The following is a 17339-nucleotide window of genomic DNA, read 5'->3' as shown; positions in this document are numbered from 1 at the left end:
ATCAAGCTGCATAAATCAAAAATCATAACCATTAGCAGCAGTTCCCAAAACCTATCCGGTGAAAATATACTCCCATGAAATGTAGCACCAGAGAAAAGGATTTCGCACTTGGTCCATTTAACAGTGACAATAAGAAAGTTAAATTCAATTTCCTAATAGAAGATCTCCCAGGAAAGTTATGTCTTACTATATTTCTTTTCTAAAATTCTATGGTATAATAATTTAATCTGCCATAAAATAAATTCCTTTTAGAAAGGGGAGAACTAAGACAAAATATAGACACTAGTTGGGGGGAGGGGGAGGAATCAAAAGGCAGAGTGTTAAAAGTTAAAAAAAGAAAAAAAAACCAAAAGAAAAAAAATCCCAAAAAGGCCAGAGCCATTTTTTAAAAAGATACCTCACTGTCGGGAGGCTGAAGCAATGACAAGAGAGGGCATTATGGGATCTTCTGGGTGCTGGTAATGTTCTATTTTTTCATCTTGGCTGCTGGTTCTCTTAGCTCCAAACCTATCCCTCTATCCTGGCCTCATAATGCTGGGGCCGGCTTCTTCAGTCTACATTTCTGCTTTTTCATTTGGCTCTCTATTAATCTCTGCCAATCCATGTTAGCGAGAGATAATAAGAGTTGGAGGAGAGAGCAGGGGCGTGTTCCTTACTGCAGCCTGCAGCTCCTGGGAGGATCACCTCAGCAATGCTTCTTCACTCCAACAGAGTTAATTCCTTCCTGTTAAGGCAGCTGGATGCAGCTGCAGTTTCCCTAACACTTGAAGAACGAGCTGTATCACATCTTCTTACCCCAGAGATGGCAGAATCAGCTGGCCAGAGTACCATTCTCAGAAGTCTGGGTCCCATTTCCACAGAGCCCTTCTCCCCAGTTCAGAGATACCAGCAAAGCTGAGCAGTGGCCCTTCCTCAGAAGTCTGTTTCAGCTCCACGGGGTTCCCTCCTCTAAGCTTCTACGTTTTAATAATTCCAAATTCTTCCTTTCAGCCCTCAGCTCTAGGGGAGGTAGCTGCTTCCTGAAGTTGCTACCTCTATAATACTTTCAGGTACTTATTACCTTTTCATTTAACAAGTTAACAACTTTATACTTGGTTAATGATTGTTTATATTAAATTCTCTCTATTGAAATAACCTAAATGTTGGTACTCATCAGAATTCTGGACCATCTGAAGAAAAGGAAGAGAAGAGCGAGAAGATTCCCAAATTTCTGGCTTAGACAACATATTAAATACTTAATACATGTTTATAAATAAAAAAAAAAGATGAGAGGGCAAAAGAGAAAAAGATAAAGAAACAAAGGAACAAAATGTTTATGGGAACTTTTACTGCTGACAAGTATAAATTGATATAACCATTCTGGGGAAAGGCTTGGTATCTTTAGTTAGATTGAATATGTACACATCCTTTGACTTGTAATTCCACTATGAATTTGACTTGTAATTCCACTATATATTCTAGAAAAATCTTGCACTTCTGTGCCAGGTGACATGTATAAAAATGTTACAGCAGCATTGGTCATATGAACAATAAACTGGAAAAAACCTGAAATGTTCATCAGCAATAGAATACATCAGTAAATAAAAATGAATGAAATATAGCTCTGTACATCACCAGGGATGAATCTCAGAAGCAAATCAGGCAAAAGTAAACAATACATTATTTGACAACATAGTTTTAGGAATACACAGAGAGGTGGTAAAAAAACAAAGAAAAAGAAGGAAAGGATTAACAAAATTCAGGACAGTTAGCCTCTGATGGGGAGGGAGCAGGATGTGACTGAGAAAAAGGGGCTTCTAGTGTTCATATGCTCCATATCTTGGCCTGGGTGTTCAAATACTCATATTTTTTCTATACATTGTATATACAGCATGCATATACTCTTTTGTACATTCCTATATTTCACCTTTTTCTTTTTTTAAAGAAACAGAAAGGGAAGATGGAGAAGTAGCTAGAAATAGAGAGGAAGCACAGGGGTGACTCTGGTTAAGCAGACCATGTTTAAGGGAATTTCAAAGTGCTTCTAAAAGGACTAGGGGAGAATAAGTTTAGCAACCTTTTGAGTAGAAGTATAAATCAGAGCCTATTAAAACATTTCAAATTAAGCTTAAAAGCTAAGTGGTTTTATACAACCCTATAAAGACATTTATTCTCTAGATTTAAAATAATAATTTTGAAATGCCATAATACCTTTTCACTTTGCTCCAGTGAAAAACTATCTAGCAAGAAGAGAGATATTGCTTGAAGAAACAAGAGGTAGTGGCTGTACTCCCACATCATCATAAATGTGTAAGTTGAAGCACTCATCAACAAGTAGCAAAACCTCTAGGGAAAACAAAGAAAGAAACTAAATATCAACAGCTTCATTACTATAAAAATCTGTGAGGTTGTTACCTCAAATATTGCAGCTCTGTTACTGCTTCCACTTTAAGGCTATACAATTTTTGAAACTTTGTTTTTAAATCACATAATTATTAAATCCTTACATAAACAATAAGATCGTAAATCAAGCACTCTAAAGAGAAATCAACCACTTGCCCTTCAATGTTCAACATTATACTGAGAACTTCAGGAAGACAAAGAAAAAAAGAAAATTCAGTACAATTTTCTTTCACCCCAAAAGAGATAAAGGAATAAATATTTTTAAATGGTGGCTTTTACTAGACTTGACTGCTCGGCTTTAGTTACAGTGGAAGTAACTCCTTTCACTCTATAACATTTTCACTTCCCTGGTGCTTCATGTTTTCCTAAGAGCTTCCATGTGACTAGTCTATTTATGTCTCAGCCCATTCCACACCCCATGGAAAAAAGTCCATTTCTTTTTTCATTTCCTTTCAGCACAGTGTGGCCTTACCTTTTCCCAAAGTTTATACTGTCAACCATATAAAACTCTCAGCTGTTTTCATCTGCTAAAGTACTAAACACAAGGATTTCACTGCCCTTGCCTGAAATATGCCTGGCTAAAGTCTATTCTGTCCCTCCAAATGTCATCTCCCAAGTGATCCCTTAGTGAGAAACCAAGTCTTAGCATATTTCTAGCAACAGTCTCAACTTCTTCTAGGGACCTACCTTTTTATTCCTAATTCCTCCATCAGCCATAGTGTCAAAACAATTGGTTCTGATAAGAACAATGAAAGGACAATAAGAGTCAAGTCAAGAAACCTAAGATAAGAACTGTGTTCTCCAAAACTCAATCTTTCAGACTCAGCTGACTATACTCAATGATAAATTCCAGAGTCAGAGATACCTCAGACCATCAGCAGATGTAAGAATTTTTCAGCATCCTGAATAAGATTAAGACCAGATAACAAAATGAAAGAGATGGAAAAATTCCACCAGTTGATCACATATCAAGGGCAAGGCCCAGAAGGGCTCAGCACTAATAGAATAACATAAGCTTCTGCTCTATCTATCACCATAGCTGTAAGAGAAAGTGTTCTGGAAATCTTCTCATGTGGAACAACAGAACTGTAATAACCAGGCCTAAAACCATTATCCTCAGAAAAACCAGCTCCAGAAATCAATGAAGGGTCAGATCTAGATTCAGCTTAAGTAACCTACTGGCCACTTAGAGATTACTTTGGGGATGCTAGCGAAAAGCTACAGTATAATGAAACAAATTGCCAATTCCAAAGGTTTATTCTCAAACTACTCTAAGAACATGCGGTGAAAATATGATAGAGGGAATTCCCTGGTGGTCCAGTGGTTAGGACTCGGCGCTTTCACTGGCAGGGCCCAGGCTGGACCCCTGGTCAGGGAACTAAGATCCCGCATGCCGTACGGTGTCGCCAAATTAAAAATAATAATAGTAATAGGAACACATGTCAAACACAATCTGGAGAATGACCTAAGTTTCTCCTTTCTCTGGACATTTTCAAAATTCTATGCACTCTTGTCTACCCCTTACCTTTCTCACTTCATTTTCAACTATGCCTTTATTGTCAGCTTTTTTATATATATTACTTAAGTAACATTAAATGGGTTTCGGTAATCAACCACAGATGTCTCTGGATGGCTCCAGGTAACTGCACAAAAGATCTGAGCTTGGATATCCTGATGCAACTGGGACCATGAGATCTAGTCTCAAGAGTGGAAAGCAAAGTACAAAATATATGATTAAAATATCCATGTTCCTATACTACTACTCAGTAACAAAAAGGAGCAAATTACTGGTACATGCAACATCACTTGGATAGGTGTTTATGGCATTAGGCTTTATGAAAAAAGTCAATCTTGAAGGATAACACACTACAGAATTCCATTTACATAACCCTTCAAAGTGACAAAATTACAGTGACAGAGAACAAATCTATGGTTGCCAGAGGTTAGGGCTGAGGGAAAGATATGACTATTAAGGGGTAACATAAGTGACGTATAGTGTGTGTGTATATATACATACACATCTTGATTATGGTAATGGTTACTTGAAACTACACATGATAAAAATTCATACAATTATACACCCTTCCCCCCAGAAAAGGAATGCATGTAAAAAAGTTATAATAAAAAATACATATATATATTTAGTTTTAATTACTTCACATGAAGTTACAAAAACAGTACAAAGAATTCCCATGGGACTTCCCTGGTGGTGTGGTAGTTAAGAATCCACCTGCCAATGCAGGAGACACAAGTTCAATCCCTGGTCTGGGAAGATCCCACATGCCACGGAGCAACTAAGCCCATGTGCCATTACTACTGAGCCTGCGCTCTAGAGCCTGCGAGCCACAACTACTGAGCCAGCGTGCCACAATTACTGAAGCCCGCACGCCTTGAGCCCATGCTCCATAACAAGAGAAGCCACCGCAACGAAAAGCCGGCACACCGCAATCAAGAGTAGCCCCCTCTCGCCTCAACTAGAGAAAGCCTGTGCACAGCAACAAAGACCCAACACAGCCAAAAAAGAAGAATAATTCCCATGGACTGCCTCACCCAGCTTCCCTCAATGACAATATCTTACACGACCATTATACACTGTCAAAACCAGGAAATTGGGCTTCCCTGGTGGCGCAGTGGTTGCGAGTCCGCCTGCCGATGCAGGGGACACAGGTTCGTGCCCCGGTCTGGGAAGATCCCATATGCCGCGGAGCGGCTGGGCCCGTGAGCCATGGCCGCTAAGCCTGCGTGTCCGGAGCCTGTGCTCTGCAACAGGAGAGGTCACAACAGTGAGAGGCCCGCATACCGCAAAAAAAAAAACCCCAAAAAAACCAGTAAATTGTCACTGATACAATACTATTAATTCAGGTACAAACCTTCTTTAGATTTCAACACACACACACACAAAGGCATGTGTGTACAGGGTAAGTTCAAGGGGAAGCAAACATAACTGAAGGATTGGACAGTTTTGCTTTTTATATAGATATATTTTTTGGTTCCTAAGTTTTATTCAAGAACTCATACAAAATATACCAGATAATTTTTATTCCTCATCTTCCTCCTCTTCTTCATCTTGATTAATCTGGAAGTAACGCAATTCATAACTTTCTTTGTTGTTAGCAACTACGCATAACCAATCACAGATTATTCTTCTTCAAATATTTTTTGGTGAGATATTTCAAATACCTTTTGGAAAAAGGCACCTCAGAAGTTACAGTAATCTTGCTTTTGCTTCTTTCAATTGTTACAGCACCTCCACCAAGATTCCTAGCTATTCCATTCACTTTCTCCCCTGAAGAAACTGCTCAAAGTTGGCAGCATCCATGACTTCATCTTCTACAGAATGGGTATAGTCAAGAGTAAACTTTAGGACCTACTTCTTTTCTTTGCCCACCCTGTGCCATGAGATTTTTAACGGGCAGCATGGCAGCAGCATAGGCAGAAAGAGCAGTTTTGCTTTTTAAAAAATTGAGTTTTAAGCTGAAGGGTTAAGAATACAGTAAACTTGCTTTTTTTTACTACCATGTTTTTATAGAATCCTTAATATTGTTACCCCTTTAATATTTTCATAGATATTTTGCTCTTGCTGTGTACTCTTGAATACCAGATGAGTGGTTAGTTACAAATAATCAAATAACTGATAAGGACAATTTTCCTCCTTTACCTTAATATGAAGAGAGGAAAAAAGAGAGAGAGGAAGGGAGGGAAGAAGGGAGAATATTATGGAATACTTTCAAAACAGAGAAAAATAATTGTGGTTAAACAAAAAAGGAGAAACAAAATATAAACTAAAATAGGAGTATAAGCTATTTTTGGATCCCTTCAAAAAGCACCAGGTCCTTGGTAAACAACAGTAAACTGAATGGAAATATACTTTTCACTGTATATCTATCCATTTGCAGTGACTGAATTTTTTTTTTTACCATCTGTACAATGTAGATGTATTACTTTTAAAAAAATTTATTTATTTATATATATATATTTTGGCTACATTGGGTCTTCGTTGTTGCACACAGGCTTTTTCTCTAGTTGCAGCGAGTGGGGGCTACTCTTTGTTGTGTTGCACAGGCTTCTCATTGTGGATGCTTCTCTTGTTGCGGAGCACGGGCTCTAGGTGTGCAGGCTCCAGTAGTTGCGGTGTGTGGGCTCAGTAGTTGTGGTGCATGGGCTTAGTTGCTCCGCGGCATGTGGGATCTTCCCAGACCAGGGATCAAACCCGTGTCTCCTGCATTGGCAGGCGGATTCTTAACCACTGCACCACCAGGGAATCCCCTGTATTACTTTTTTAATTTAAAAAAGTTAGAATTTAAAAAACTACTAGAAAGAATACATAACATGGCAATAAAAATAAGTTATTCAGAAAAATATAAAATATAGTATAGAAGGGAAAAAATAAGTTTACATTTCATTCTACCTTTTCCAAAACTCCTTTTAAAATAAATAAGAATAATAGTTTTATTAAAAAGATATTTGAAAGGGAATTCCCTGGCGGTCCAGTGGTTAGAACTCCATGCTTCCACTGCAGGGGGCACGGGTTCGATCCCTGGTCGGGGAACTGAGATCCCACGTGCTGGGTGGTATGGCCAAAAGTAAAATAAAATAAAAGAGCCTGTGCTCCGCAACGGGAGAGGCTGCTACGGGAGAGGCCACAACAGTGAGAGGTCCGCGAACCACAAAAAAACAAAACAAAACAAAAAACTGAAGAACTATTCTTTCCTAAGAGACAGCTACACAATCTAACAGGAAAACACGCAAATACTCCCTATTATAGAAAATATTCTTTCTCAGAAAGCTGTTTATACAAAACCAACAAAAGGAAAATTACAAATCTGACATGTGTTCTTATTATTTTAGATAAGAAAGGAAATACTAGTGTTATAAAAAATGAAATAAAGTTTACTATGCTCAGGACATCTGACATCACTGAAAGGAGGAAAGAACATTTTTCAGAGATTTCAAAAAGGAACCATAAGTAAATACAATTTCCTGGCCAACCAGGTCCCTACAGTCCCTTTTTCTAGCCAGGAATTCTTAACCTAAGACAGGCAGACAGACTGTCAAAGGATTGCTACATTTAAGTCAATTTCAGTGTAATTGGTTGCCTTTTATAATCACATTTATTTTATTTTATGCATTTAAAATCATTATTCTGATACAGAGTCTCTGAGCTTCACTTGACTGCTGAAAGGGCTTATGGCAACAACAACAACAGCACAACACTAAGAATCTAAACTATCCAGGATAGTCTCCTGAAGCTCACTAGCTTACCTACACCTCAGTCACAGACAACATACGGGCAAACAAAATATGCAGTGCTACCATTGTTGTCCCTTGTAGTCACTCTTTATATCTTCATTAATATTCTTCAACTTGTGATGATTAAAGGCCATCAATGTTCCAGAAGTGAGAGAAATGGTAAAATAACGAGACAGATTAATTTTCAAAATAAGATATTCTTCATATATTTGTCAAGTAACTGCACTAAAACAATATAACATCTCCTTTCTCATAAATATAATTTACTGTCAATCAGATTACAGAATAACAGTTATAACAAGTCTACCTAACTATATCCTTTACGGTATGGTTCAGGTTTCACTGAATATAATTTAACTCTTAATATGAATAGCTTTAAAATAATGTACCACATTTGCAATACATCAGAATTGTGACAAATAAATTTGTATCTTACCTCTCCATAAGAATTTAAGTTGCTTTTTAAATAGCCTGTAAGTGCAGCAACTTGGCATGCAAAATATGGTAGTGCCCAGTTTTCTCTTAAAGGAATGGAGTATTCAATTCTTGTCGTATCTACCCTAAAATAAACCACAGATGAACAGCAAAAGAGCAAGATATTATATTTGTGTTAACACTATACTTTTCAAGGCACTTCCACACACTGTTGTTCTCCATATCCTGTGAGGTAGGCATGGACAAAGCCACCATTACCTATACAGCATCTTTGAACAAATTAATAGTGTTTCACCCTTACCTTACCTCCCACCCAGGAAGACTTAGTGCTGCTGTGTCTGCTTGATGAATAGATGGGCCTCTGTGAGAAGTTGAAAAAGGCATCCCTGCTCTGGGCAGATACAGCCTCATGCTACAACACACAGCTTGCTGCAGAGTACACTGGAGTTCAGCCCCCACCCTCCCTTCCCTTAACAAGATGGCTATGCCTCTCTAGAGCACAATGTGCACTACATAACTAGCAGGCCTGGCAGATCCACAGTTCTTATACTAATCCTTATATAAAAGGAATATGAAGTTCAGAGAGGTGATGACTTAATGAAGTCATATAGCTAGTAGGTTACACAACTAGGATTACAATGCATATCTTCTGATATCTAGTTTAATACTTTTTTTAATCAGCAGGTTACCCAGAATTAACATTACAGTAGTCCTTTATGTGACAGATCCAGAGAGCTTTGAAAATCTCCAGAATCAAACACAATGTCTTTGCAGGCTCCTCCTAAGTTTCTCCTCTATCAGTTTTCATTGAGAGCCTGTTGTCTCCCATGCATATCCTCACACCACAACGGACTCCCTTCCCAACAATAATTAAATCTGGATCTCATAAACCCAATGGCTATTTCCCACACAAAAAACAAAGGTGCTATTGCTTAAAAAACTTCATGAAAATTGCTGCATAATTCTCCTAATGGAGACAAAATTCTTGCGTGTAATTTAGTTCAGTCAAATTGTGGTACAGGGAATTCCCTGGTGGTCCCGTGGTTTGGGACTCCATGCTTTCATTGCCGAGGGTGCGGGTTCAATCCCTGGCTGGGGAACTAGAATCCCACAAGCCACGCGGCATGGCCAAAAAAATTAATTAAATAAATTAAAAAAAATTTTTTTAAATGTGGTATAGCCATACAATAGGATACTACTCAGCAATAAAAAGAAATGAACTATTGATACACCCAACATATATGAATCTCAAAATAATTATGCTGAGTGGAGGAAAAAAAGAACCGAAAAAGTATATGCTATATGACTCCATTTATATAAAATTCTAGAAAATGAAAACTAATTTATAGTGACAGAAAGCAGATCACTGGTTTCCTGATCTTTCCTGATTTTCTACAGCAATAGAGGTGGGGTAAGAAGAGGAAAAAGGGAGAGGTTACCAAGGAGCACAACGAAACTTTTGGGTATGATAATGTGTATTATACTGATTTTGTTGATGGTTTCACAAGTGTGTCTAAGTGTCTAAAATTATCAACTTCTACATTTTAAATATGTACAAGTTTATTCTATGCCAATTACATCTCAATAAAACTTCTAAAACGTATTAGAAAATAACCTGTGTTCTATGAATGTATATGTAATTGAATATATATACATAAATTAAAAACCTGAAGATAAAATGAAATAAAAGCTGGAAAAAACTTAGTACAGTGTCCAGAACCTAGTAAACAGTATTAGATCTTATCTCTTTTACAACTCTGTAATGAACTAGTTTTACTTAACAATATATTATGAGCATCTTTCCATAGTATATATGTCAATATACTTCAAGAATATTGAATGGTCATGGCACATAACTGTACAGGTTTATCATAATCTAACCAGTTCCTATTGTTATACACTTACATTGTTTCTGGCTTTATCTATTAAAAACGTTTTTTAAAAACAGGAACCAGGGCTTCCCTGGTGGCGCAGTGGTTGAGAGTCCGCCTGCCGATGCAGGGGACACGGGTTCGTGCCCCGGTCCGGGAAGATCCCACATGCCGCCGAGGGGCTAGGCCCGTGAGCCGTGGCCGCTGAGCCTGCGCGTCCGGAGCCTGTGCTCCGCAACGGGAGAGGCCACAACAGTGAGAGGCCCGGGTACCGCAAAAACAACAACAACAACAACAACAAAACAGGAACCAATGTTTTTGTATAGTGATCATTGGTTTCACTGTTAACTTTTAATTCTTTAATCCAATTGGAATTTATTTTACTATGTGTGCAATAAGTATTTCTTTTCCAGATTTGATTGCTGCAATACCATTTAGTGAACATCATGTATTCTAAAGGCCACCTACTTTCATGCAATATTATTTATGAAAAATTGTTGTGAAAGTTAGCTTTCTAAAAGACAAAACAAGATATTCACATGTCATAAGTCAGAAAGTACGAAGGAGAAGATGTCTATTCTCAAGTCAGGACTCTGCCAACCACTCTATCAGCCTAGAATTGGGAAGGTGAACCTGGCAATCCTCATTCCAAAGACTCACTCACTACCCCTACCCAACACACAGCTTAGTGCAGTGAAACCTATAAAACTCTGCACCAGAAGCACTGTCTGGAGAAGGGATGAAGGAAACCTCTAGTCATTGCAGCTGAGTAGGGTCTCTGCCAGTTATTCTCTACACGTGAACAAGCATCCTCACGGCCACAGTCCTGAACACTTGTGCTACTCTTGCTCTTCCCCACACCATCCATGCCTGGTGGTAGTGAGAACCAGAAGGCTACTAGTGGGATGTGACAAAATCCAATGAGACTCACTTTTTCCTCCCCAGCAGCAGAGTCTAGCAGACAGCAGCACAAACCAGCAATTCAAATAACAACTACTTTTACCAATTTCATCTATGGATGCATTCCCAGAGATCAGCTAACTCTGAGTTTTTGTGTTTTCATTTTAAACACATCATAGTATAAACATAACCTGAATCACTTGGATGACCACTTTGTAACTCACTACTGCCAAGAAGATTTCAGGACTCACTTCCATGTTTGTGTTAACAATCCAGTTGGTAACACAGTACTACTTCAATTAGCTTGGGCTAATCAGAAAAAAAATACTAAATGATGTATTGCTAAGTAAAAACAGAATGATGCACTGATCACTGTGCTAAAAGAAAAAAAAAGATTTCATAATGGACTGAACAGAGCAACATGATGAGAAATGAGTCATCTCACGGTACCTAACTGTGTAGGTTTGTCATACACAGAGAGTAGAAATTTGGTGTTAGCAAAATATAATTTTTCACATTAAAGTTTTTAGTTAATATTTTACTGGTTTGTTACTTCATTAGTAAACTGGTTTCAATACATAAGGAGCTTAATAACATAGTTTAATGCTTTATATTTAAGTAGCATTATCATTCAAATTATTTAAATCAACATGGAATCCATGATTATTAAGTTTTAAATATATATAACTGAAGTTTGAGAAACATTGATTTAGATTAGATGTGAAAAACAGCTTGGCATGTCAATCCAATGTATAATGTGTGAAAGTTGAAAAACACCTATGCAATATCAGTATAACTTCTAATGGCTATATGTTCCCTTGCATTGACATATTACAATTTACCTAACCATTCCCTTAAATTTAGGTTGTTTTCTAATTTTTCATAATATTACAAATAATACTATAATAAATAAATTGAAGCAGTGAACTCTTTCCTTCTTTTTTGGATTACTTCCTTGGAATACAATGAAACTCCTGGGAAAAACTGGCATCTAAAATTGAAAAACTTTATACTTCCACAAGCATCCAGAGTATACCAATATCATTATTACAGACCCAGCACCATGTGTTACCATTATTTTTTGTTAACTCTGGGACATGTGCATTCCTTGCATCTTAGCCTTTTATGAATCACCGATGTGCACAGTTACCCTTTTTAGGCCAAAGATTAAACTTAGTATAGACTTTTAATCAGATATATTTTCTTTGCTCTTCAAATATAAACATGTGTCCACTGAAAGTGATTCTCAGGGATATATTTGTAGATGAGAAGATCAGTGGGGACCAAGAGCAATTTCTATATTGTTTATACATGAAGATTGGACTCAGGTTAGCCCATTTTGGTGATAGTCTGATCAAAGGGAGTCATCTGCCTCTGATTTCCCCCCACTACTATATGCACAGTGCTATTTCCTGAAATTTTCTTGAATTTTCTAATATACCTACATCCTTTAGTTTGAACAAACAGGAGCTATTTTATAATCCTGCTTTCTACTTCTAATATTAAGGAACGAGTATCACAAAACGTCATTAAGAACACAACTAATAATCATAATATAATGGAATGACTAATATCTTTTTGCACTTTTCTAGGCAATCATATATAAACCAAAGCTGATAAATAAAAAAGACAGCGTACTCTTTCATGGCATTCAAATATATTTTGCAGTATAAAATATATACCAATATGGGACTTCCTTAAGGTCCAGTGGTTAAGACTCAGTGCTTCCACTGCAGGGGGCACGGGTTCAATCCCTGGTGGGCAACTAAGATCCCACATGCCACACACACACGGCCAAAAAAACAAACAAAAAAAAGGAAAATATATACCAATAAACAATGCAAAACAAACACATAAAGAAAAAGCTACTTGCTTAGATGTTTCAATTGCTAAAAGATACACTTTAACAGAATATATCAGATTAATATTTCTACCTAACTCCTGCTCCAGCTACCCAGAATATATTGTAGCATTAAACAAGGCAAGTTAATAAGGCAACTGAATTATAATTAAATAAGGCAATTTCCTTACCATTCTAAGATTTTTAAAATAATTTATTTGACAGGGAGTCTTATTATTCTTTAATTGCTGTTATTTTTACATGATAAAGTTGCCTAGTCTTTCTCTTTGAACTTCTGATGGAGAAAGATCTAGGGATTAAATGAAATGAATATTAAAGTTCATTGTAGGTGACAGCCAGCCTCCAAGATGGTTCATAACGGTCCCTGCCTCCTGGTATTAACACTCTGTGTAGCCATTTCCCATGTTGTGCCACGATTAGTCTGCATGACCAACAGAATATGGCAGAGTGATGTCCTATCATTTCAGATATTAGGTTATTAAAGATAGCTGGCTTCCACTATGACACATTCACTCCAGTCTCTCTTGGATCATTCACTCTAAAGGAAGCCAGCAACCAAGCTGTGAGCAGCCCTCTGCAGAGGTCCATGTGATGAGAAACTAAGGCCTTCTAGGCCAACAGCCAGCAAGGAACTGAGGCTTCTTGCAAAAGCCACATGAAGTGAACTAAGTAAAAATGATCCAGGCCAGTCAAGCCTTCAGATGACTGTAGCCCCAACCAACTACTGACTCAACCTCACAAGAAACCCTTAGCTAGAAGCACACAGATAAGCCACTCTGGATTCCTGACCCTCAGAAATTGTGAGAGATAATGTTTGTTGTTTTAAGCTATTAAGTTTTGGGTTGATCTGTTATACAGCAATGACTAATGCATCACATAGTCAAGAAAGCAATCCTTTTAGAAGGTCTCTATTTTAAATAATGCTGTATACGAAACACACTTTCACTCTAAAAAGCAAGAAATTTCTAGACCTAGTCTATTAGCACTGAAATAAATTCTGTGAGTGTGCTATTAAATTTCTAACAATGAATCCTAATGAAATTTTAGAAGAGCACAAGGCAACTTAAAATATTCTCTCACGGGCACTTCCTGACTTAACAAGAAGTCATCTATACCCCTGGCATCCACACCAGATTTTCTAATACTATTTTATACTAAAGGGAATCAAAGCTCCAGAGAGAAAAGGCTAATTGCAAATCTTTCATTGGAATATACAAGGTGAGCCTGCTCTTCCTGTTGAGCCAGAAAACAAAACACTTTCAAAGATTAATGAAGATGTGTCAAAAGAACTCGGGAGCCAGTCTGAAAGCACTCCTATCGACCAATGCTGTAAAAATTTAAGCAAGAAAAAGAATAATGATGATAATGTATTTTAGCCCTATTGAATCAATGAAAATCTCTAAGTACAGAAAGATGCTTAAAAAGGAGAACACCAGAAAATGCTTTTTATCACTGTGTGAGACAGCTATTAAAACAATCTCTTACAAAGAAATTGGTAATTAAAGTGAAATTAAGCATTTGTCCTAACTTTCTAATAGTAACTGAATTTAAAGGTAACCAAAGAACCTGGTTAATAAAGATTTTACTTTTGAAGAATGAAGCTAATGAAAATAGAAAACCCTAATTTTATAAACCCTAAATTAGGCAAAGGCTGTCAACTAGAGTTATAACCCTTGGGTATATTGTTAATGGTGAAAAGGACGTTCATTTGATGCCCCAGAACACCGCACAGATTGTTTTATAGTCATAAGAGGAAAACATAATTATTCAATGGAGAGATCAGACTGTCATCCTTCAAACCAGCAATTTCAGCTTCACTAGGGTTAGGCCAACTAAATACCCTGTAACTTGTAAAGTCACAGAACGTGAAAACTACATCATCAACAATATATTCTAAGCAAAATTGTTTATCTTGAATCCATCAAGCCTTTACAGGTATCTTCCAGATTACATAAACACAGAAGACAGAGAGAAAAGTTAAATAACACCACAGGGAAGCAATAGGAGAAATCCAGAAGTTTGGACATTCTGTAGGACGACTCACTTGGTCCCTTCAACAAGCCAACTGTCATTAAAAAAAAGGGACTGGGCTTCCCTGGTGGCGCAGTGGTTGAGAGTCCGCCTGCCGATGCAGGGGACATGGGTTCGTGCCCCGGTCCGGGAAGATCCCACATCCCACATGCCGCGGAGTAGCTAGGCACGTGAGCCATGGCCGCTGAGCCTGTGCGTCCGGAGCCTGTGCTCCGCAATGGGAGAGGCCACAACAGTGAGAGGACCACTTACCGCAAAAGAAAAAAAAAAAAAAAAAAGGGACTATGTTATATTTAAAGAGAGTTACGGAACGTAACAACCAGATGCAATATGTAGTCCTGGATTAAATACTGGTTTGGATAAACCAGTTATAGAGGGTATTTTGGGGTCAACACAGGAAATTCTAATATGGGCTGGGTATTAGAAAAGATAAAAAAGTTACTGAAATAGAAAGGCAGGGGCTTCTAAATAAGGAAAGCAGCATATAAAACAGTATGTGCAATATATCTCATCTTGTTTAAAAAATATATACATATATATACATACATATACCACAAATACATACATGTATACACACACATATTCACAACAGAAAAAGGTCCAAAAGAATATGCACCAAGATATAAACAATGCTGAGTGATTTCCAAGTGGTGGGAATGTGAACTTATTATTTGATTTTTGCTGGTTTCAAGTTTTTTATGATGTACATATGTTGCTTTTATAATAATAAAGTTTGGTTCATCCCTGTACTCCCTTTATGAGTTAAGAAGAAATATACTGATAACTCATAAAGCTGGACAGCCATACTTTAAAACTTCTAAGGAAGATTTTTAAAATCGTTTACTTCAAACTGTTGCCAGCATGTGACCCTAAACAAAGCCCAGTAAGAGATATAGCCCTAAATCTGAAACTCAGTGTCTTTGAAGTACCATATTTTTCATTTGGCAGTTGCAAAAGAAAACATATAACAGAAGAAAGGTCTCATTTTCTAAAATTTAATCACGTTAAGTGTTATGAGGGGAAAGTGCTATGGAGAGGAAGCACTTTCAAAAGCCAAAAAAGGATCATTCAAAAAATAAATTTTTGACACTGACCAATGCCAAGAAAATTTTAGCTCTCCATTTCAAAGAAGTCCCATCCCCTACCCTCTTTGTACTCACTATTAAAGAACTGAGGCTCCTTTAATCACCAAAAGGAATGGATTTATTATTCAAAGCACACTGTCATAGATTAATATAGTGGTTAACTTAAAACTGATATATCTGATGCCTCTTCTTTCTTTTCATGAAGCTATGTCATCAATTTTAAATAAATGAGGAAAGACATGTATGCCAATGTTGCTATGGTTGAAAATAGAGAGATAGAGGTGGGTGTATTATTTTTCAACTGTTGCATGACAAATGACCACAAATGTAGTGGCTTAAAATAACACAGCTTCATTGGCTCACAAACCCAGCACAGTATGGCTGGATTCTCTGTTCAGGGTCTCCTTAAGCTAAAATCAAAGCATCAACTGGGGCTTGTAGAGTTTTTACAAGCTCACTGGTTGTTGGCAGAATTCATTTCCTCCTAACTTCAATCCAGCAACAAGGCACCAAAGCCTTCTCATGCTGCAAATATCTCTGACTTCCCTTCTGTACCAGCTGCACAAAGCTGCTCACTTTTAGGGGCTCATACGGTTAGATCAGGCCCACCAGCTAACCTTCCTACTTAAGGTCAACTATGCCGTATAACCGGGGTCCCCGACCCCCGGGCCACGGACCAGTACTGGTCCACGGCCTGTTAGGAACTGGGCTGCACGGCAAGAGTTGAGCGGCGGGCGAGCGAGCGATGCTTCATCTGCCCCTTGCATTACTGCCTGACCCATCCACCCCACTTCCGTGGAAAAACTGTCTTCAAGGAAACCTGTCCCTGGTGTCAAAAAGGTTGGGGACTGCTGCCGTACAACACAACATAATCACAGGGATGAAATCTCATCATATTCACAGGCAGGAATCAGGGCATGGAAGGTTTGGGGGGGGGAGTCATTTTTAGAACTCTACCACAGTCACAAAAAATTGTAAAACTTAATTAAAAACATCTTTCTTACCTGTTAATAATGAACCATGCAACAGTTAGCATTCCTGCTAGCCAAGTTCCACTCATAAGCCAACTTGTAACAAATAAAGCAGTGACATATATTCCTTGCAATCCAAAAACAATGCCAATATAGAAATATACTGGCTCAATAATCTCCTAATTGGGAAAAAAAAGAGAGAAGGAGATAATAGGATGACAATATATAATTTTGAGGATTCATAAATATGTGAGAAAATAAATATTAAAGTCAAAAGAAACACATACATTGCTACCAGTTGCTTGATATAAAACGCTGGCAATAAGTTCTGGATATAGAGACATTTGCTGCACTGCATTTATAGTCTTCAGAGATACAGTTTTGTTATTGTGTGTCAGTTCGTATACACCTAAAGCCAGAAAAATTTTTCTCCAGATTATTTATTCTGCTTTTACAAGAATTGAACATGTTATTCAGAGGTCATTAAATACTTTATTACCAAGAAGGATCTCAAAATATAATACTCTGTGCCTCATTTTTCCAATTTTTAAAT

General features: G+C 37.6%; 1 protein-coding gene and 1 pseudogene across 3 annotated transcripts in view; both read right to left on the bottom strand.

Moving 5' to 3' along the window:
* DPY19L4 (dpy-19 like 4) overlaps positions 1–17339 on the bottom strand; it is a 62648-nt gene that overhangs the window by 26268 nt on the left and 19041 nt on the right. For 2 of the 3 annotated variants that reach the window (XM_073794594.1, XM_033842823.2), the window contains exons 6-10: positions 17074–17195; positions 16820–16965; positions 8069–8192; positions 7696–7745; positions 2191–2323 (exon numbers count right to left, since the gene is read on the bottom strand). In XM_073794594.1, the coding sequence (XP_073650695.1) occupies positions 2191–2323; positions 7696–7745; positions 8069–8192; positions 16820–16965; positions 17074–17195 (575 nt within the window). Of the gene's footprint in view, positions 1–2190; positions 2326–7695; positions 7746–8068; positions 8193–16819; positions 16966–17073; positions 17196–17339 lie in introns of all 3 variants that reach the window. The other variant, XM_019925122.3, reaches the window with a different exon arrangement.
* LOC141276912 (large ribosomal subunit protein eL22-like) lies at positions 3112–7689 on the bottom strand (annotated as a pseudogene).

The sequence above is a fragment of the Tursiops truncatus genome, chromosome 17, assembly GCF_011762595.2.
Source record: "Tursiops truncatus isolate mTurTru1 chromosome 17, mTurTru1.mat.Y, whole genome shotgun sequence".
In the NCBI taxonomy this organism is placed as follows: domain Eukaryota; kingdom Metazoa; phylum Chordata; class Mammalia; order Artiodactyla; family Delphinidae; genus Tursiops; species Tursiops truncatus.
This window is presented reverse-complemented; position numbering and strand designations above follow the sequence as displayed.